The sequence below is a fragment of the Vicugna pacos genome, chromosome 26 (assembly GCF_048564905.1).
Source record: "Vicugna pacos chromosome 26, VicPac4, whole genome shotgun sequence".
NCBI lineage: Eukaryota > Metazoa > Chordata > Mammalia > Artiodactyla > Camelidae > Vicugna > Vicugna pacos.
The window spans coordinates 9,363,231-9,385,978 of record NC_133012.1 but is presented as its reverse complement, the minus strand read 5'-3'; the positions used below and the strand labels follow the sequence as shown (position 1 = coordinate 9,385,978).

The 22,748-nt window shown below is 39.4% G+C and overlaps 2 protein-coding genes across 8 annotated transcripts in view; both read left to right on the top strand.

The window, feature by feature from the left end:
• NRG1 (neuregulin 1) overlaps positions 1–22,748 on the top strand; it is an 885,407-nt gene that overhangs the window by 759,432 nt on the left and 103,227 nt on the right. The window lies entirely within an intron of this gene.
• Positions 18,351–18,539, top strand: LOC140689459 (uncharacterized). Its single transcript, XM_072950316.1, has one exon. The coding sequence runs from the start codon at positions 18,351–18,353 to the stop codon at positions 18,537–18,539; it is 189 nt and encodes a 62-aa protein (XP_072806417.1).

Sequence of the window (22,748 nt, the reverse complement as noted above, 5' to 3'; positions counted from 1 at the left end):
GTCAGCTGTAGTCTTAATAATTCTTTGAAATATCATAATCCGCCCCCCCCCTCTTTTTTTAGAAGTGCAGACTTGGGTGTATTTTATTAAAAGGATGCTCTGAAATTGTAAAAACTTTTCCTGGTCCAATCAAGGGGTAAAAGCAAACTCTTTATGATTTTGTTGTTATACTGAGATGTTAGATTATTTCCAATCCCCCACAGTTCTCTCCTGGTGATTTCATAGCTCTTGCTTCAAACAAGCTTGCCACTTATTACTGACACAGGTGTGTACATCAGTTCCCATACCAGAAAGTAAGGTTTTGAAAGAAGGCATTTTGGTTTATCTGTGTTTACATTCTGTAGCACACCACTGTGCTGGTTCCCAGGAAGTATTTATTAAATGGATATAAACATTAATAGTGAAGTAATTTATTTTTAGTTAGATTATCGTAATCTAAAAGTTGACACATATGTAATTATAGGAAAGCAGTCTAAACCTTCAATCATGAAAAGTATAATTAAGTATTTTAAATCAAAGTGGAAAAATTCACATTGGCTTAAATCATATTTATTAGAGAGCTTTTAACATTTTGAGAAGCATTTCACACTTTGCATGCTTCTATTTTAAATTTACTTCAGAATCACTAGCCTCCCCCTCCTCAAGGCAGATAGGCAGGCAGACACACTAACCTCCCCCTCCACTAGGTAGATAGGCAGGGAGATAGGTTGAAGGTTTCTTCGTTTTGTGATAAATACTTGCTTACATGATGATTTATAAGAATCTGTTTCACGTTAGATGGGATTGTTGCAAGTTATCTGAAAATCTACATATTAACTGGCTGGTCGCTGTTCCTCCCTGTGGTGCTGAAGATTCACTTATTTGGAAGTAAGAGAATGACATTGGCATTAATAAGGTTGATTTTTTTTATTATCATTAAAAATAATAGTCATAGCTACCATGTGTCAGGTACTTTCATCTGAGAATAGGTATTATCTGTCGCATGATATAGATGAGGAAACTGAGAGGCTCAGACAATTCAGTATTTGTCAAGATTACAGAACAAGTTCAGCTTCAGCCTCTCTGACTCCATGCTCTGTGTTCTTTTTATCCACTGACAGTAGAGACAGAGGGTGAAACCAGAACCTTCCGAGGGCTCCTCTCGTGACCTCTGTCATACATCTGTGCAGACCACGTGATCATTGCAGCTACTGTTAAATATGATCATTTCCCCAAATGAGATTACTGAGACCCCAAGTCAGTTCTATGAATCAAGTTTCCTGAGCAAGGTACAAAAATATATGTGCACATTTACTATGATAAAAGACATTAAAACTAGAAATTTGGGGGTAACAAATTATATTTGTTAGGTACTAGGATACTTTAGAAGGAATACCATGAACCATGAACCTCCCTTCCCCACCCCCAACCTCTAGTATAAAAAGGTATATGCATTAAATATCTGAAACTCAGATTATTTAAAAAAAATGAATAAGCATAATGCATGGTATGTAACCTTAACTACTTCATCCTTGATTTTGAGGATAATTTTCAGATTAATTTTGAGATACAGAACAAAAACAATAGCTTTTTGTTGATATGTCTGATTGATATGGAAAATTAGTTGGTTTTTAACACTTCCTACAATGTGTGTGTGTGTGTTGAGATTGACTTATTTTCTTAGTTTTTAGAGTTTTTCCCCCAGGCAAGATGGTGTTCTCATCCCCTGCTGCTGTTAACATTTAAAGCAGGCAGCCTTTTGTTGCACTGTGGTGTAAATTCCAAGTGACTGACGTTGATTAAACAAAAAACGAAACTTGAATGGCACTATCTCAAAATCTACTTAAAGTCATGACAGGTATCTCTGTAGCAATACATCAGTTTTGAATACATGAAGAATAAGAAATTATGGCTCTTTTTATTTTTTTTTTGTGGCCAGGCTTCTTTTTCTTTGAAATCAAAGGGGAAAAAATACCAATGTGTCCTGGATCCTTAAAATAGTGATATGGATTTATAAACAGGGCAGACAGTACAGACAGACAATTAATTCTACCTGAACTTGAAATTGATACTGTGCACCATACCTATTGTATAGTAGTTGTAATTTTCTCATTTATATACAGATAATGATAGTAACTTATTTTTTAAAAAAAAAAGAGGATGTATAACTCTAATTAAAAAGCAAGCACTCAAGAAAGATAAGACACAAAGAATTAATTGGGATTCCAACTCTTCTTTCTGCACTGACTGCAAAAGCTTGGTGATCTGAATTGTGCTTCAGCAGTGAGCTCAGGACTCCCTGCAACCCCCAAGGTTCTTCTTTAACATTTGTTATTACTTAGCGATTTTATTTGGCAGGGATCCTTTCTGTCTCATCTTCTAATGCACTGGCAAGCTTCCTGTTGCCAATAGCTTAGAGCCTACTACTGCTAGGGTAAGCGGCATAGCCGAACTTTCTAGCCTCTGCATCCTTATAAATAATGCATCTGGTTTCCTGTAACTACATGAGCCCTTAGACTTTGGTAGGCATGTCTCTGTTGGTCAGAGTAAAAGAGTTGGGAGATGAACAGTTGTGGAAATATTTGTAGGCAGTTATTATCACTGATTAGAACCTGACTCCATCATATATACATTAATCACTGGGTTAGATGCTAATGGAATGCTTATGATATTTATAGTAGACATAAACAAGATATATAAAAAGAATGTCTTTGCTGACTAAACTGCATGCTTAATTTAACATGGAAAGTGCTTGTAATATTAATCTAGGACCTTTTGAAACTCTATCACCCATAATTAGATCTGATTTACTCCTCATTTTTTAAAACCTCTTTAGGTTTGCACGGAAGTTATTGACTTTTTGGGTGTGTATGCACTTGTCCTGAAGGACAATAATAAAATGAGATATTGGTTGAAGTTAATACCTGATGCCCTCGGTATCTTGATGGTATAACACATTATTGGACTTGAAATGAAGAAGGAAAAATGCTGCTAATAAGTTAAAAGCAAAGGAAGAAATGGATCTCATACTTTTAACGCCCAAGTGTTACTTACAGAATTAAAAATTTATGTTTTATTTTTGAGCATAAGGGATATTAGTACTTAAACAAGAGACACCAATTTTTAAAAGTGAACACTGGTTTAGGAGTATACTTTAAAATGCACCTTCAGACAGTGTTAGTATAAATAAGAAAGTTCCACCCCAGTGTATATTCTTTTCCTTCATTGGATATATCGTCATTGGACAGTCACAGAATGACAATGCTCAGCATTAGAATTATAGCATAAGGATAAAAAATTCAAATTGATTTAGATGTTGAATACGTGGATTGCTCCATACAGTTTCAGCAGAATTAATCGAAAAAAAGGGAAAATCATGTTTCTAACTTGATAAAGGCTATTAATCTGATCATTTTATTATTGGCATCTTTACCCTCAATTCATACTTGAACAGCTCAGACATTTATGAAGATGATAACTTAGAACTTTAACAGTGAAGCTTACTTGGACATCTTTAGCCTTTGCTGCATCAGTGATTTTGCAGAGCCTGGGGAGTTACCAGAATGAATGCCACTCAAAATGTTTAATACTTAACTTCTTTGAATCATGTTGAACTTCTTTGTTGATTAAATTAACTTCCGCAAGCAACCGGTTTTGAATCAGATCTGTATTTGTGTGTATGTAATATATTTTTTTCTCTTTGATTTTTGTCCATAATTTTTTTTCTATTTTGAAATATCAGACTTTCTATGAAATTAAAAGATTTCCTTACGAATTCAGGAAATTTGGCTAACTAAATTTAAAACTGTGCATTGGCATCACCAGTAGATAAGAAGTCTTCAACTCATCAAAAATGATAATAGTAAAATGTATTAATATTTTTTTAATTTTAATCCACCCACCAAAAACAATCAAGCAAAAAACTTTAAAGAACTTAAAAAAGAAACCATCAACCCACCATCAAATTTCTACAATAGCCCACTCTGATTTGACAGTTGCTTTGTTTTGGTAGTTACTGAGAATGGAAATGGATGGTTTATGGTTTTCTGCCTCCAATTCTTATGTGCTCCCAAAGGCCTCTTGCCCAGCATGGTCTCTTCTGAAAATGAATCTCCGCATTCTTCTTCTGTCCCTCGTCAAAACAGAACGCCCTTAGAAGTAAACGTTTTCATAACTGGATCCCGAGTGAAGGAAAATCTGAGAAACATAGACATGACTATACAATAAAGAGTTTTTCCTGCCTGGCTGTTTTTTTTTTTTTTAAATCACTCCACAATGTGTCTCCTACAAAAATAGAATCTATTCTAAGACTGTGGACTCTAACTTCTGCAGTATTTGCATTCGTGCCAGACTAGGATTAGGAAAATGAAGTCCCTTTTTAGGATGTAATACCTTGGAAGCAGGAACCACTGCAGCCTCCTTCCCTCTTTCTCTCTCAGTCTTGTGCAGGGCCTGGCACATTTGAGGCCAATGATTGAATGAATGAATGAATGAATGAATGAAGTTACCAAATACAGCAGGGAGAAGATCAGCCTAACACAGATCTGGAAAAACTGAGAAAAGGCAACATTTTTTTAAAGATATGGGAAATCTGTGGCAGAAGAGTCATTAATTAAAGACCAAGCTTTCCCTTTTCACTCGAATGTGAATGATGTTTAACTTGCTGTAAATGCATGATGTTTTCAAAGACTGATTTACTTTCTTCAAAAGAATAATTGAAAGAGAGAAATTAAACTTTGCTGCTAAACTCTGGATTTATGGCATGTCTTTTTCCCTCGCCTTGTTCATATTAGAAGAGACATGCAACGGAGAGGCATCACAGTGTTCAGCACGTTAAGGCTCTTTGATTCATGTACTTACCGGCAACATCGTTTCAATGTGGCCAGAGTTAAGCCCCACAGTGTAATTATGTACATCACCTCATGTTGCAAATTAAAGGTTGGCTTAGGAAAAAGAAGTGCTGATCTGAGAAGTAAATCTCTCCAAAGTGGAAACTGTGATATGTGTGTGAACTGAGACATTCTTATTATCATGTTTGTTCCTTTTTTCTTCTTCCTCTTTCTGCACCTCAGTCTTGTTTGGGTTCAAGTCCTGTAGAGCTCAATAGAAAAATTATTCCTTATGTTATTGGTGACTTTTTTAAGTTTATTTTTTATTGAAGTATAGTTGATATTTAATATTATAGAAGTTAACAGGTGTACAGTATAGTAATTTATGATTTTGAAGGTCATACTCCATTTACAGTTACTATAAAATATTGACTATATTTCCCGTGTTGTACAACATATCCTTGTAGCTTATTTTATACATAATAGTTTGTACCTTTTACTCCCCTACCCCTAACTTGGTCCTCCTCCTTCCCTCTCCCTACTGGTAACCACAGTTTGTTCTCTCCGTCTGTGAGTCCACTTCTTTTTTATCACATTCCCTAGTTTACTCTATTTTTCAGATTCCACACATAAGTGATAGCATACAGTACTTGTCTCTCTCTGTCTGACTTATTTCAATGACTTCTTTTTAAAGTCTGCTTCCATTGGGTGCAGTTTCAAAATACAACTCTCACGAGGAGAAATAAGGGTCCTGATAGCGAGGATTATAGGTAAGGAAGGACTGATGTGTATCAACTACTGGCCACCATGTCTGACCTGCTTCTGTTTTTACAGTCAGCCTTCTCTTCTGTTTTCCAAGGTGACTCAGACCTTATCGAGTCTCAAAATTTGAATCATGCCCTCTCTCTCGGCAGATAACCTCACTTACTACTTCAGAGAGAAGAGATACTGGAGGGCAGAATTTCTTTTCCTCTCTTGCCACCAAGTCTACGAGTCTCAGCACAATGCCAGGGATATAAGTGGCCACATAGTAAACATTTTTTTGGATGGATAGGTGCACGGATAGGGAGATGAATTAACATATATCTTGGGGCTTTAGAAGTGTTAGTTACTTTTTTATTGATTTATAAGCATTTTACAATGTTGTGTCAAATTACAGTGTAGAGCACAATTTTTCAGTTATACATGAATATATATTCATTGTCACGTTTTATTCTCTGTGAGCTACCATAAGATCTTGTGTATATTTCCCTGAGCTATACAGTATAATCTTACCTATTCTACAATTTTGAATCCTGCCAATCCCTTCCCACCCTCTGCCCCCTTGGCAGCCACAAGTTTGTATTCTATGTCTATGAGTCTATTTCTGTTTTGTATTTATGCTTTGTTTGTTTGTTTTAGATTCCACATATGAGCGATCTCATATGGTATTTTTCTTTCTCTTTCTGGCTTACTTCACTTAGAATGACATTCTCCAGGAGCATCCATGTTGCTGCAAATGGCATTGTGTTGTTGGTTTTTATGGCTGAGTAGTATTCCATTGTATAAATATACCACCTCTTCTTTATCCAGTCATCCGTTGATGGACATCTAGGCTGTCTCCATGTCTTGGCTATTGTAAATAGTGCAGCTATGAACATTGGGGTGCAGGTGTCATCCTGAAGTAGGGTTCCTTCTGGATATATGCCCAGGAGCGGGATTCCTGGGTCATATGGTAAGTTTATTCCTAGTCTTTTGAGGAATCTCCATACTGTTTTCCACAGTGGCTGCACCAAACTGCATTCCCACCAGCAGTGTAGGAGGGTTCCCCTTTCTCCACAGCCTCTTCAGCATTCGTCATTTGTGGATTTTTGAATGATGGCCATTCTGACTGGTGTGAGGTGATACCTCATTGTAGTTTTGATTTGCATTTCTCTGATAATTAGTGAACTGAGCATTTTTTCATGTGCCTATTGATCATTTATTTGTATGTCTTCCTTGGAGAGTTGCTTGTTTAGGTCTTCTGCCCATTTTTGGATTGGGTTGTTAATTTTTTTCTTATTGAGTCGTATGAGCTGCTTATATATTTTGGAGATCAAGCCTTTGTCGGTTTCACTTGCAAAAATTTTCTCCCATTCCGTAGGTTTTCTTCTTGTTTTATTTCTGGTTTCCTTTGCTCTGCAGAAGCTTGTAAGTTTCATTAGGTCCCATTTGTTTATTCTTGCTTTTATTTCTTCTAGGAGAAAATTTTTGAAATGTATGTCAGATAATGTTTTGCCTATGTTTTCCTCTAGGAGGTTTATTGTATCTTGTCTTATGTTTAAGTCTTTAATCCATTTTGAGTTGATTTTTGTATATGGTGTAAGGGAGTGTTCTAGCTTCACTGCTTTATATGCTGCTGTCCAGTTTTCCCAACACCATTTGCTGAAGAGATAGCTACTTTTATTATATAAAATACAGTGACCTTAAAATCTGAAATCTACTGCTTTTGAGAAGCAGGTCATCCCGGGGTTTTCCATTTTTTACCTGCCAGACTGCAAAAAGAAGTTAGTTTAAATGCTGAACAGCAAATTTCCTAATCACCTGCTGTATGCTGGCTGAATTACAGTAATAGCATTTCATTTTGAGTTGGATAACTCAAGCGTTTAGCCCTGATTTTTTTACAGCATACACATCACTAAAATAATTATTTTTGTACCCATTCAACACATTCTTTTTTTCACAGCCAGAGGTTGTTTTGAAATCTGTCTCCAAGAGTACAGCTAGCTCTGAGCTGCCTAAAAATGTTTTGCCTCCTCTTGCACATTTTCTTTTTAATCTCAGAGATCTCTCTCTGCTGTTCTTTTGCATCACCAAATGCTTAGGTACTTTTAAAAATGCTTTAGTAGTGCTTACGTCAATAGATTTTTTTCCTTTTTTTGGTATTAAGGGATATGAATGGTTAACACTAATTTAACTTAGAATATGCCCATATAAAACTTGGAGTCTTTCTGTGGATAAAGGGAAGAATGAGGAGGATCCATGGGACATGGATACCTTTTGGATGCCTTTGGTATCCATCAGTGATAGACTATAGCAAATGTTTGGAAGGACGTGGTGACAGAAGAAAAGACTGGGCTAAATCCAGGTATTTAACCTGGGGTTAAGGAGACTTAACCCGAGGATGGGTTATTTGTCTGACCTTTAGTGACAGAGTCCTCGCAAAGCCTCAGGGAAGAATTTTTGAGAAACACTTGAAAAGATTTACGTTTCCTTTGAGAAGCCTGTCCAAAAGCCCTTCGAACTATTTAAGTTAAGCCTTTCCTTCTGACGGGCGGTACTGGGGACAGAGAGAAGCATACAGTTGAATTCTCTGCACTGCAGTGTTATGTAAAAGAAGTACTTTCCCTGTGAGGTTAAATTGCTCTGCATGCCTCTTGCCTTCAGTGACATGATTTAGTTAAATACAGATGCTTTTAGAGGAGCCTTTGTACTGCATCATAAATATTTAATAGTTTTATAAAATGTCTGTGTGCATAACTGGGTGGGAAATACAGCAGTGGAGAAACTCAGCTTCCATATCAGAACCTTTCACCTTATAGTGCCCACTGACCAGCTGACCATTGAAAAAGTTATGTTCTGGATGACAGTGTCAGCAACAAGGAAAGGATTCTTTCCCCCACCGCCCTACCCAATAGAACAAAGCCTACTGTCTAACCCTTCTGATTTTGTCAGTAGACGGAACTTTACGATTTCCCTATTCATACTATTCATAGATGTTCCAATTCCCTAGTGATTGAAGCACAGCATTAAGAAAAATCCCTTCTCAATAAATAAATGGTATGGGAGGAGGGGTCAGGAAAAGCTCTTAGATTCTCTGCAGCAGCTAATGGTTTGTCACATAAAGATACTTCTTTGCCATTAGATGATTCAAATTATATGAATCCTATATTCTTGCTATAGTTTTGAAATTCGTAAGAGTGGTGGGGGAAGGTGGGTGGGGAGAGGTCATGCAGTGGAGGAAGGGAAATAATTGAGTGCCAGTCAGTGAAGGTGGGATTGGTAGATTATTTTGTTTTGTTTGGCATCAGCAAAGGAATTTTTATAATAAAAAATTTACTACATGTATGGTGGCCAGAAACAGCTGTGAAAAAAATCTTTTTAGACTTTTTTTTAGCATTTAATTATGAAATTTTCAAACATACAGAAAAGTTGAATGGATTCGTAAACAGCTTATGCCCAATCTCCAGATTTTACAGTTAACATGTGCCATATTTGCTTTATCAAACATCTATCCATTTGTCTATCCATCAGCTTTTTATTTTTGATGCAGTTTCAAGTAAGTTGTATACATGGATGCATTTACCCCCAAATATCCAAGTATGCATGATGTATATGTTTTATTACATTATTTAAAAGAATATATAAGTGATGAATTATGTCAACAAAGAGGATATAGATTTCTCTGGAATGGGTGAGTCATCACATCTGGACCGGGATTTTGCTGGCATCATATTTCAGAGTCTAACTCAGTCCTCAGAAGCCTTCCTTTTCCTGTTCCTGACAATCACTCCTTCCCCTGTCCCAATCTTAATTCTCCAGATTGAAAGAGGACGTAACCCTGGCTCATCCATTCTCAGATATTGACAATATTTGATGTTGTATGTGTTTGAATCGTTGCCGTAATCCTGGGCTGATCCCCGTTTTGAAGGGACAGTCTTCTTTCCTGAAGATAAGCTGCCTTCCATCCTCTACGTGTCTTTATTCTGTACGTTCCCACGCAAGCAATTAGAGCCCACATTCTGTGCGTGTCCCCTCAGCGATGAAAAGCTGTTGAATAAGCGAGTCTAAACGTGAATATTGGCTTCTTAATAACTCCCAGGAAAAGGGTCTTTATATTCCATGGAGTGGGGACCAAAAGTGGTCGTGGGAGCACTGACTAGATTAAACGCTGAAGCAGAAATGGTCCCAGTGAAAGGTCAAAGTGGGGTCGTTCTCTAGAGATAACCCACAGCAGTAGCGACAGAAAATCTAAACCATTCACTCCATGGTGGTTACTTCACGCACCTACATGGCTAGTGCCTAACTGAAGAGCTTCCCTTTGTAGAAATGAATTGAAAGTGGAGGAGCAGGAGACATGAATGCTCGCCTGGACTCTGAAATGAATTTCAGTGGACTCCAGGCAGATTCTTTTGATCTCGCGAGACCTTTTTTCTTTTTGTATGAGATGAAATTCATGAGTAAGGGCTGCTCCAGGTTCAGCAGCCAGTCAATGAAAATTTTAAATCTGATTATTCTTGAGATTACAGTGCGTCTTCGCGTTAGGCCTACTTCCTTTCACTGCAGATAATTTCTGAGAGGGAAAAGAAACAAGTCATTCTTAAGCAAATCTGACTCTGGCAATGCAGTGTGTGATTTATGATAGAAAAGTTTTGACCTGGAGGTCAAATCGTAAGATATTTTTATCTGGTGACTTTCAAATTCATGTTTTTAAAGTAATAAAGATCGTAACAGGGCAGAAGACGTTTCCACCCGCTGGACTGAGAAACAGCAGAAGAACATAAAGTTGGCTTTTGACTTTAAATGGGGTCCTTTTGCTTGTATGTGTCTCAAGGCTCATGACCCTTCAAGAGAATTGCTGGGTAATGCTCAGTCAGTTCTGGAAACTGCGTGTGTTTTTTTTAATCCCTCCCTTTTTCCCTTTGGTGCAACTTCTCATTTTCATTTTGATCAGCAACAGGGAGAGAGAACTGTGCAGACTTTAAGGAATGTGTATTGTAAGATATTTCCTCTGGCTGAAATCTTCTCAGATTTACAGATTTGGACTATATTTAAGAGCAGAACGATTCAGATCATTCCTTTCCCCAAGCTTCCTTTATTTCGAGTAAGTTGTGAAGGTTTATGTGACATTTCAGAGTCTCTTAAGTAGATGGTAGTGTCTTATAAGTAATTCATAACTGCCTTCACATGTGAGCCATCTTGTGCTCAACAGTTTCTATCTGAAGCAGAAGATTTAAAAAACAAATTAGCAGATTTCTAGGGCACTTGTAAAAGTGACATGCTGTGCGCTGCATTTCTGGATTGATCTCTGGACCGGTTTATAGGGTGAGCTGTCAGGCGACCAAACTATAAACAAATAGCTAGTGCCTAAGTAAATCAGGTTCAAAAACTTCCATTTTTGAAACTTTATTGAATTTGTATTAAGTTAGCATTGATGATCAGAGGTATTTCTTCCTTGTGTTCAGTTTCTTTTACTAAACCCAAAGTACAGCCTTTATTAATTTTCTTTAAATAAGATTATGCATGTACCTGCACATAAAAGCACAGGTTATCCCTTGTATTTTTGTTACATTTGCCATAAGACTTACGAATAAAGCAAACAAACAGAAATTCTCTCTTAGCTGTGCTGCACTGCGCTGTGAACCTAACTTATTGTAATGAATATTAAATGAAACAAAGCAAAGATATTTATTTGTTCAAGGTAACTAATGCCACATATATTGCTCTACAAAACATTATGAGTGACCGTCCGCCCACATAACATCGGAGTAGTCACTATAAAGATGATTTTCCTTTGGGTTTTTCTTTTTTCCATCATACACAGTAATCTCACAGTATTTGCATTTATTCACACAAGTAAAAATCTGGCTTATCCATGTCTGTAAGACATTTTTCCATAGTTTATTTGGGCCTCTTTAGTAGAGGTTCCATATTGATGCATTCATTGGACAGTACTTACTGAGTGCCTTCTGTGTGCCAGGTTTGCTCTAGCAAATAGGGATACAGTGATGGGAACAGACGCAAGTGCCCTTACGGAACTTACGTTCTGGTGATGAGTTTATCCATCACATGTTTCATAACAAAGCACACTGTGTCGAAAATACAGGTAATGCAAATAACTGCCACTCTCTCCCCATTTTTTTTGCTCGTATTCCTAGTTGCTCATATTTCGAATATAGTTCATATTCTAAACAGAGGAATGGGATGGTGTTGAACAATGACAAATCATGTTTTAAGTATATAAAATGAGATAGTTATAAGCCTTTGCTCATTTTCTCATAAAACTTCTTTTGAATTGAAACCCCCAATGACATCAATTTATTATATCTTCATCTGTGCCTTCGAGTTCCTTGGGATGCAGTATTGCAGCACCAACATCAATTCAGAATGCATAGTTAATTAATAATTGTCTGAGATTCAATGCTGCATGACCTACTGAGATTTTAGTGGAAGAAAGGGCAGTGTATACATGAAAATGTCTCATTATTTTAGTGCAGTCCACCAGTAAAACTGGTCAGACAGAATATGTTTTCCTTTTAAAATTAAATGTTGGAGAAGTTGAAGCCCTGGGGAGTGTGTGGTGTAGTTTTTTTAATTTTTATTGAGTTAGAATTCACATAACCTAAAATTAACCATTTTCACGTGAACGGTTCATTCGCATTTGTCACAATGATGTGCGACCATCACTTCCATCCAGTTCCAAACACGTCCCAGGTAATTTTAAAAGGAAGGTGACTTGTGGAACTAAAAATAAAATAGTAAACTGTTTGTATAAAACTAAAGATTTTAGTTACAGGGAGTGAGAAAAGGACAGATTCTCTCAAAGTAAACACATGAGAACCATCAGATTTAATTAAAAAAAATCTTTCTATATAAAATTCTAACATTCTCATCTTTGAGATCATTTACTGTATGTAGCTCAAGATCAAAGGGTCTGAACTCATAAAGAACAAAATGTGCCAGAGTAAACTGATCATCTTGGTACAAAATGAGGACACAGATGCACAGTCAATGTCAAACACTAGATACAGCTTCTCAACAAAATAATTTTTACAATTAAGTCAACTTGTATTTTCTGAGATCGTTTTTCACTGGGTAAGAATAAAGCATAATCAGAGGCTTGACTCACCATCAAAGTGGGAAGAAAAATACCTTCCCAGTAAGGTGGAAAGGGTGTCACCCCACACCACCTGCGCAGCATCGTGAATAATACAGAAGAACATCAAAGCACACATGGATTTGGTTTGCCCTCAGAGAACTTTTCTGTTTAGTTGAAGAGAGAATTACAGGAAAAACAGTTAAATATGAGGGTATTCCCAACTTTCCATCCACTGAAAGGATCTGTGATAGTTAAGCATTAAGTATAGCTGGGGCAACACGGTTTCCCTAGATTAAGATAAATTCGTAAAAGGTGTATTTGGGAATGGCCATAAAAATTTGAGAAGCATGTATCTGAACTGGGCATTAAAAGATTTCAAACAATGAAGGGGAGAATAGGGGGTACTTTCAGTGGATAGATGGATATGAAAAAAGGTCTTCCCGTTTATCAGAGGTGTCATAATCTGTGTGATTTAATCACAATTTAAAATAAAACTAAACAAAATGTACAGATTGAACGGACAGCACAGCTCTGGTTTGGGACAGCCAGGTTCTGATAGACCTGGCTTTCAGAGAAACTGCATTCTTCAGTCCTACATACATAGCATAATTAAATAGTAAAACCTGTGAAGATTTACCCCATAAAAGCAGAGTTAAGAAACGCCGTGTCTGTGACTTGGGAGCATGGAAGGGTTCCGTGGAGGACCTGATACATGAGCTGGGGGAGGATTTGCAGATGAGTGGGAGAGGCTGACAGTCCCATGTGCGTCCTTTGTCCTCTCATAGGAAACAGCAAGTTTTAGGGAGCCTTTTAGGCCCTGGAGCTTCCTTGTGAAAATCCTGATTCCATAATCCATTAGCAAATGAATAAATCATTACAGTTTATACATAGTCATCTTCAAAGATTGTAATCCAAAAATGAAATCACCGCTGCCATCATGGTATTAGACACCACGAAGTAAATTCTCCCTTTTCAGCCATAAACTTAAGGAGCAAGGGTAACCGTTTTTCAGAGATTAACATTTTCAGAGTGAAATAGCCAACATATCGAAATAAATGTACAAGAGAAAACAAGTTTGCATAATATGGTCAAAAGCAAAATGGCACTGACCATCCTCTTTCAGCTGCTGAAGCTGTGCTAAATACTTCTGATAATAAAATAAATGAAAGTAATGCGGAATCAGTAGCCTAGTTTGATTGAAGTTGCAGAGGAATTTGAGTATTTTTTATTTGATGATATAATGGGATTGTTTTCTTCATTAAGTGGGCTTAGAAGGAAGCGGGACAATTATGACAGTGGATCAGAAATACAAGTGTGTTTTGACTTTGTTCTGCCAAATCCCATTGACCCAGGTGAAACCCTTCAGGGACTTCGGGGGTATTTTGGGCATGAGCCACCATTCTCCTTGCTCGGCCCAGCAATAAACTTTACTCTACTCAAAGAAATAAGCAAAAAACCTTTCTCCTCTTGACCCAGGTTGCCTTACTAACGTCTACTTCCTTATCTACCATGGTGGATTCACTGTGGCTGCAAATTCTTTATCACTCTCTCCCTCGAGATTTATTTCCCCGTCCTTGAATCTCAGCCGGCACTGTGACTGGTTGGCCAGTCCGATGCAGTTGAAGTAACCTGTGCCCTTTCGAGAGTCAGTCTTAAAGATGACTGGCAGCTTGGGCCTCCTCCATCTTGGGCTGTGTTCTCTCAGAATGCAGCTGCCATGCGGTGAGAAGCCACATGTTGGCGCACCATCTTACAGTCCCAGCTGAGCTTTCGGCTGACATCTGGCATCAGCTGCCAGTCATGTGCACCAACCATCTTGCATATTTCAGCTCAGTTGCGCCTCAGCTGATTGGAGCCCCAGTTGACATCCAACGGAGCAGAATAACCACTCAGCTGAACCCAGTAAACCAGCAGACGAGTGAAATATGACAGTGATGGTTGTTTTAAGCTATTTCAGGGCAATTTGTTTCATAGCAATATATAACTGAAATAGCTTTCCAAAAAAAAAATCCCAGAACTGAGACTGTGGAAAAACTCATTCAATTAAATAGATCATATTTAAATAACCTGTGCTTAATCCTTGTGACTTCTGAAAAATCACTAGGCAGAATTTTAGAAGGCTCTTGTTTTGGAAACTAGGCACCTTTAAGTTCATTTACCACCTTCCTTAATGTAATAATGCCTATTTCATTGTTATACTTTCTGGTTCACTTATTTTCCTATTGAAGTGATAGGTAAGCAATACATAATCAGATGCATTCTTTTGATTAAAAATGAGCCACAGTATATTTCAGCAGAAATAGCATGAGTCAGATCTCTGTTCAAATCTTGGTCCTGTCACTTAAAAGTTGTGTGTCTCTGGCTGAGTTACCTAAGCTTCCTGAGTCCATTTCTTTATTTTCAAGAGAATGTGTACTGTACAGGGCTGATGAAGCTCAGAAACCATGTGTATTAAGACCCTAGCAGAGTGCCGAGCACAATCGTGGCGCTCAATAAAAGCAGCCTTTGTTATGAAGGAGGTGGTAGTGTGGTTTTTAAAAAGTAGTAAAAATTGATCTCTTGCTCATTTTTTAAGTGGGTATGGAAATATGGGTGTTCCTGAGCTTTACTGGGGGGGGGGTGGAGCCTAAAGGGTTAAAGTGATGTATCCTTACAATTCTTCCTAGAAACATGCATGTTTTATTCAAAGAAATGCTGATCCCTAATTCTATTCACTCGAGTTCTCATTTCTTTCCTCCTGTAGAGGAATTGATAAAGGGATAAAGGCTACTTCTGATTCCTAGTCTCAAGGGTAGAACTAATGGAGAATTCCTTTTATTCTTTCCCTCCTATCTCTCTCCTTTTCCTCAATTACATTTACCTTCCAATTTGATGGGAAACAACCTTATAGGATGCTGGCTCCCTGCAAGCTGATCTTGGCTCCGAGAAGCCACAGGGTTCATGGTACCTCTCCAGGGAGGAACATACACTTCCTTCCCCCGTCTGATTTGTGTAGTCCAAGGGAAAGAACAGCTGTGACAGCCCATGGGACTCTGTCCCCGCTGTTTTGTCCTAGCCTTTATGTAGTATGTTCTTTTCCTTTGTGAGTGTTGGTCATCCTTAATGGGACAACTAGAGCAGCGCCCAGTAATGTCTTTGTTTGCAGAATATGTTTGTTCTTAATGACTAAGGTGAGGTGAGTGGTTGTTATGGGTGTAAGTGAAGGGCCACTTTTGTTAACTGTGGGTTCTCAGTATCTTCTCTTACCTGCCTGACTTGGGCTACCTGAACCCCAGTTTGGTCTTTGAAATTTAGGTGACCTTGGCCGTGGATGAAATGCCAACATATTATACTTGCATGGAATATTGGTTTGGGGCAGAATTGAGGAGTAAAGCGCCACAAATTTAAACTGGGTGATCTCTAAAGTTATTATAAATTATCCTAATTTAGCATAAATATTTACTTGCTTATGTTGGTTTTGAATAATTACATGAATATTGTTAATATTTTAAGACCTCAGTTTGAATACTGTAAATGCCTCCATATAGTTTTTCTGTGATGTGAAATTTCATACCCATTGCTAGAATATTTAAGAAAAATCTCTCCTTTAAAATCAAATCGCTAAAGCTAGAAAGCAGGCACAGAAATTATTTTAAAGCACCAGTTACTGGTATATAAGTGCTGGTTATATAGAGGTGAACTTAAGGATAATTCATTTTGCACATCAGCTTGTCAGAGTCATAATTACAATTATGCAAATTGGTTCAGGCTTTTGTTATTGTTGTTAGTTATAGTACCACAAACACATTTTGAGATATTACTACCCTTTGGATCATTTATAGTCACGGGCTAATTTCATTTTGAAAGAAACGATAATACTATTTCATGCCCACTTAAAGCTTAAAACTATTTCAAAGCAGAGGAGACTGTGCTGTACAAAATATAATGTGCTTAAAACAGATTCTCTCAGGACTTGAGTTCTACATTTTATTGCTTCTGGGACTCACCTGATGGTTATGTAGTATGGATTTAGAGACAGTTTTTTAAGACTCCTATTGACATAGGTGAACAAAATGGTTCCTTGGAAACCATTCAGGTGTCCAGTCACAGTAAAGTGTGGATTAAAGATTCAGATGCATCCAGCGTGTGCTGACACGCAAAGAATGGGAGGTTCGGGGAAGTCTGTGCTCTCTTTTAAGGACAGTGCATTCTCTTCAGTCTTTCAACCACTGCTGTTTTTAAAAGGAACCAGAAAAAAAAAAAAGTCATCCTTGAAGCTATCTGTAAGGTAAAGCTACTGCGTGTGCTGACATGCAAAGAATGGGAGGTTCAGGGAAGTCTGTGCTCTCTTTTAAGGACAGTGCATTCTCTTCAGTCTTTCAACCACTGCTGTTTTTAAAAGGAACCAGAAAAAAAAAAAAAGTCATCCTTGAAGCTATCTGTAAGGTAAAGCTACTGAAACTTAACCCAAAAGGCATGGTCTTATAGAAGACTCTTCTTAATACTTAGTGCAGTGCGGTTATAGCTGAGGACATGTGGTGTACATTACAGCGTCCGGGGAATTCAGCCTCCGCAGTGTGGAGTCACAATGAAGGCTAATTTCAAAGCGAAGCGGTAGCTTCTGCTTCCTTTGTAGCTGTTACTTACCAGCGTTTCTTGTTAGCTTGACTTTAGTCTAGGACTGCTGTGAGTGGGACGGGGCAGTGGGAATTTAAAGGGGACCACAGTGGGGACATATGAACCTCTCTCCCCTTCCCTAGCACCGCTCTCCCTCCTACCACTTCACACTGGGCATCACCGAATCTGACATAATCGTTGCAGAAAAAGGGCTAAAGACAGAGCTGTCCATGGTTAGGGAAAAAATGTTCTCACTGTTGGTTGAAAATCAGGTAATAACAGTCCTCTTGGTGAACAAAACTTATTAGAGGGCTGGGGAAGGAATGCTATCTCTCAGCAGCAGGCAGGAAGAAATTGCTGTTGAAAAGCTTACCTCTCTAGGGAGGAATCAGATATCAGACTTTGCCAAGCCTCAGGTCCAACCCAAGAAGTCCCACCTACATCCCCCGCCCCATCCCAGCTTTGTTAGATTGCTAGCATTGATCGCTGGCTTTTTCTGACCCAACAGTGGGTGCAGGAAAGAGAGGCCAGCAAGACTTAGAGCAAGCAAGGTCAGGGTGGAAGACAGGGGCCGCTTGGGGAGAGAGAAAGAGAAAGAGGCAAACAGGGGTGGGGGCCATGGGGACTAAGCTTAACTGGTGCCTGCCTGCTTCTCTTTCATTTGATGGCCTTTATTCCTTCTAATTGGATAAAATAGGAAGTCACTGGCAGTCCCGTGTTGCTGGCTATCCTGATTTTACTCAGACCAGCCAGCAGCCCCAGAGTGTGGATGGAGGGTGGGGGCTGGGAGAGGAGGGAGGAAAAGGAGAGAGAGAGAGAGAGAGAAAACCTCTTTGGATGCCGAGAGGAAAGGAGGAGAAGGAGACGGTGAAGAAGGGAAGAGCCGCAGAGGAAGAAAGTGAATGAGCGCTCAGGAAGGAGGACAAAGAGGAGTGGTTGGGGGGGCGGGGGTGGAGGCAGGGCGGGGAGCGCAGTTACCGCCCCTCCCGGCCGCGCTCTTGCCTTCCGATCCCTCTGCGATGCTACTGTTTGCAGTGATGCTCGGAGGGCAGGCACCTGCTGCTCTGTAATGATTCAGCCCCTTTCAGCCGTCGCGTTAACACAACAGGATGCTGTTGCTACTGTCACTGCTGCCTCTCCTGCCGCCGCCGCTGCTGCCGCCGCCGCCGCCGCCGCTGGTCCTGCTTTTGCTTTTACTTCTCCTGCATGACAGTTGTTTTCTCCATCTGAGCAGACAGCAGCTTCAGATGCTCGAGGTGAGAAACATGCCTTTCAGTTTGGGCTACTGGTTTACTTAACTGACCCGCGGTCAGCTGGTTTTTCTCTTTTGGCCTCTGTCCTCTTGACCCGCCGGCATGGTTTGGAGAAGCATTTAAAAGAACTGCAAAAGTGGCCCAGAAACAGCAGTAAAGAATTTACAATATACTTTCATTTGGTAGTTGCTAGAGGCTTTTTTTTTCCTCCCCTTCTTTCCTCCTGAACTCCTCTTGCTTTTGATAATGGCCTTGGACTTGGACGGCGTATCGATTTCCCCCTGTAAGATGCTGTCTCATTTGGTTGGGGGGTGCTCTGCGTGGTAATGGACGGTGAGCGAGGCCAGGCCTTCTGGAGGTGAGCCGATGGAGATTTATTCCCCAGACATGACCGAGGTAGCCGCCGAGAGGTCCTCCAGCCCCTCCACTCAGCTGAGTGCAGACCCATCTCTTGACGGGCTTCCGGCAGCAGAAGACATGCCAGAGACCCAGACTGAGGATGGGAGAAGCCCGGCACTCGCCGGCCTGGCCGTTCCCTGCTGTGTCTGCCTGGAGACCGAGCGCCTGAGAGGCTGCCTCAACTCCGAGAAAATCTGCATTGTCCCCATCTTGGCTTGCCTCGTCAGCCTCTGCCTCTGCATCGCCGGCCTCAAGTGGGTATTTGTGGACAAGATATTTGAGTATGACTCTCCCACTCACCTTGACCCTGGGGGTTTAGGCCAGGACCCTATTCTTTCTCTGGATCCATCTGCTGCCTCAGCCGTGTGGGTATCATCTGAGGCATACACTTCACCTGTCTCTCGGGCTCAGTCTGAAACTGAGGTTCAAGTTACAGTGCAAGTTGACAAGGCCCTTGTGTCCTCTGAGCCTGCGGCGGTGCCAACCCCGAAGAACCGCGTTTTCGCCTTTTCTTTCCTGCCGTCCACTGCGCCACCCTTCCCTTCACCCACTCGCAACCCTGAGGTGAGAACGCCCAAGTCAGCAACTCAGCCACAAACAACAGAAACTAATCTCCAAACTGCTCCTAAACTTTGTAAGTAGAGAGAGAGACATGATGTACAAAGGAGGGGGGTGGGGTTGAGGCCCTCAAAAGCCTTCTCCCGAGCGTGTAGCTGTTTCCTTTTCTTCTGGGATTGGAATGGCATGGTTTTGTTTTAAGCATATCATCTGACTGGGATGCTCGCAGTGGCCGTGGAGAGATGAGTGAAAAGATCTTGTAAGCTGCTGGGGAGAACTGATGCTCTAACAGCGGCTTCCTCTCCCCGGATTGTTAAATCTGGGGTGGGGGACCCAAAGCTTCAGCATCTGCAAGCCATGCGTGAATTTCAGTTACATTCCGTTTATTTCTAACACTTTAAAAAATGAAAACATCACACCATCCTTTTTTATATAGAAATGGGACTTCTGTCCAGCAGAGTCTGATTTTGTCTTTTTTTTTTTTCCTGTAAACTTCCAATCACCTCTCCTTAACTTTCTGTCAACCTCTGCCTCCCAGCAAGCCCAAGCGGCCTGTTACCTTGCTCCATCTCTTCTTCCTGGTCCCCAAGCCACTTCTCCCCTCATTTGTATTTTAATTGGTTCTTCCTGATTTTGCATGACGTCTTTAGACATGCACAGCACTCACCTCTCACGGTGTCAGATTGTAGGTTCAGTTACTGAGCACTTACTAGGGGTGGTTTTCTTTCATTCAGGACATGGTTCAATTCTGCATGAAAGGGTTTCCCCAAATTAGTCTTGTCTTCTGTAATAGAACGTTTAAATAGGTTCGGTGACAGTCATTGAAAAGTACAAGATCCATTAAGAAGGTACATCAGGTTTTTTGGTTTTTTTTTTTTTTAGATGTGTCATTTTCGTCTGTCAGATTACGGCAGCCCCATCTGATAACCTATGAGCAAAGAGGGGCCAGGCTCTTCAAACAATGCACAGCAAGACAGTGCTGCTTGGAATGGGTCCTTGCAATGCTTTATAATGGAAAAGTTGATAAGAATGAAAGCATGACTAGTCAGATTGTTCTAAACGTCATGATAGAAGAGAGGAGTTTTCTGTAGCTTTAAAAAAATATTTCTAATCTATTTTTGTTTCTTTATCTATCACTTTTTACCATAGAGAATGTTTCCTTCGAAAAAAGTAAAGAATCAGAGAATTTGCTTCTGAAGACCATGTGTCAAATCTCTTAGAATTAAAGGAAGAGTTGAGAGTAACGGTTCGGTGATGAAATACTCACCCCTTCTGTTTCCCTCTAGATGGTTATGAAGAATAAAGACTATCTTTTTCAGACATTACGTTCAGTATGGGGGGGGGAGCCGTGTGTTACAGAGATGCAGAAAAACTTAATTTGTGCTTGTGAGTCAGGATCATTTCATACACACCAGATTCAGGGGCAAAGATTTAAAGAAAAAAGAGGCTTGTTTTTCAGGTATAATTAGGGAAGAACCTCCTTTCTGCAGACACTGCTTTGTATCTTTATCAAATCCCTGAAGCATCATTAAAGGTCTGACAGCCATCACTGCATTCACCGCCTCTTCCCACCTGGCAGAGTGACCGGGAAATAATACCCAGATGAAATGACAGGCTATAAAAAGCAAGTACAGATCTTGCAAAGAGAAGCAGAATTCACCACGAAGACAAGGTTACTTCTTTGTCTTTATCATTTCCAATGTACGTCTTTAATGAAAATGTGCCTGAATAGGTTTAGTTGTCCAGAAAAAGAAAGAGGACGCTTTGAAAACCTCTTCAACTAAATTCTATAATTTTGTCATCAGAGGAAAATAAGCAAACAAAGAAACCTCAGCGTATCTCCCTGATCTGGGACTGTGCTAAAAAAGAAAAAGTATGTTGTGATGTTTTGAGAAATTATTTTTTAAGGTAAATTCTTCTACTGAGTGTTTTAATAGATTATACATTCCATACAGTTTCTTTTCTTTTTTCCAAGCCAGGGCATTGATTTTTCTGGCATTTATATTGAGGGAAAAAGATTTACTGCTGCCTAAAAGCATCACAGTGGCCAGCTCTGGCCAGAGGCACAGCTGTAACGTTCCGAGTGTATTGGAGATAAGCCTGCAAGAGCTGTCTGGGAAGTCGTTTCCTCCTGAAAAGTTAGAGCTAGACAGTTGGTTAACACTTTACCGCCTATAGGGTCTGCTGTGTGGGACACTCTGGGTTGATTTTTTTGAACTAATACCTAAAAACAACAAAAAGACGAATATCCTAAAAATTGTAAGTCTTTTTTTGGGGTGGGGGAGATTGGTCCAGGGAGCTTTGTTTTCAGTCACTCATAAGTGGTTGTATTGTTTAAAAAGCTTGTAACTGTTAACTAAAAGAAGCAAAAAAAAAAAAAAGGCAAAACACATACACATTGGAATTGGACTGTCATTTTTCCATCTCTTTCACTTTTTGCTCTTCTGCTAAGAAAGTATCACTTAGTCACAGAAAGGACCGGGGCTTTTCTTCCATCATCGCCTGTGTTTTTGACGTGAACGAAGCTGTTGTGACTTATATTTTAAAAAGACGTTATATCTGAAGCATGCTCTCCCATAGTCTCAGGACTTTCTTCTCCTTTTCTATCTGTCTCAGCATATTCAGATTATTATGCACAGAGCTGTAGCCTTCAAGGTCATAGTGTGTTGAAGGCTAATTGATCGTCCTTTATCCAGGAGCCTGAGTGAGTCAAGGAGAGACCCTCCTAGTGACTGTCTGCTGCGTTAGTTCCCAAACCAGTCTACCTACTAGTGCATTAGGGTTTTATTCCGTAAACACTAGAATTACTCTCTCCCTCACCAACTCTCTTAAAATCAAAACATTCTTTGTCTTTATTATCATAAAAGGCAAAAATATCACATCTGAAATTGCCGATGGGTATAGTGGCTGTCAGGGGTCCTAAAATGGGTATTTCTTTCATAAGGTAATATAAGTTCACGTTCTCACCATGTTAATCTGTGTGTACATGTAGATATTAAGAAACCTAATACAGGGCTGGCATTTAATTTATAGATTACATATAAAATATGAAAAAATTAAAATGTATCTATTAGGTAATTCTAAAGTTTTTCTGTTTGTGGTTAGTGATTTCCACACAGTCGTCATATCGCCATATTAATAGTTAAGTTTTTAGTTTTCAGTAAGTCATGTAATAACCTGAACCATTAATTTGTTCTCTTTGTCCTGGGCTTTAAAAATTTTTTTCTAATCCTCCATTTATATGGAAAGATCTGATCTGAGAGACTGCAAACTTAGATGACTCTTAAAAAAAAAAAA

Coding starts and splice junctions, on each gene's coding strand:
- LOC140689459 (XM_072950316.1), top strand. CDS start 18,351: ATGCTGTTGCTACTGTCACTGCTGCCTCTCCTGCCGCCGCCGCTGCTG.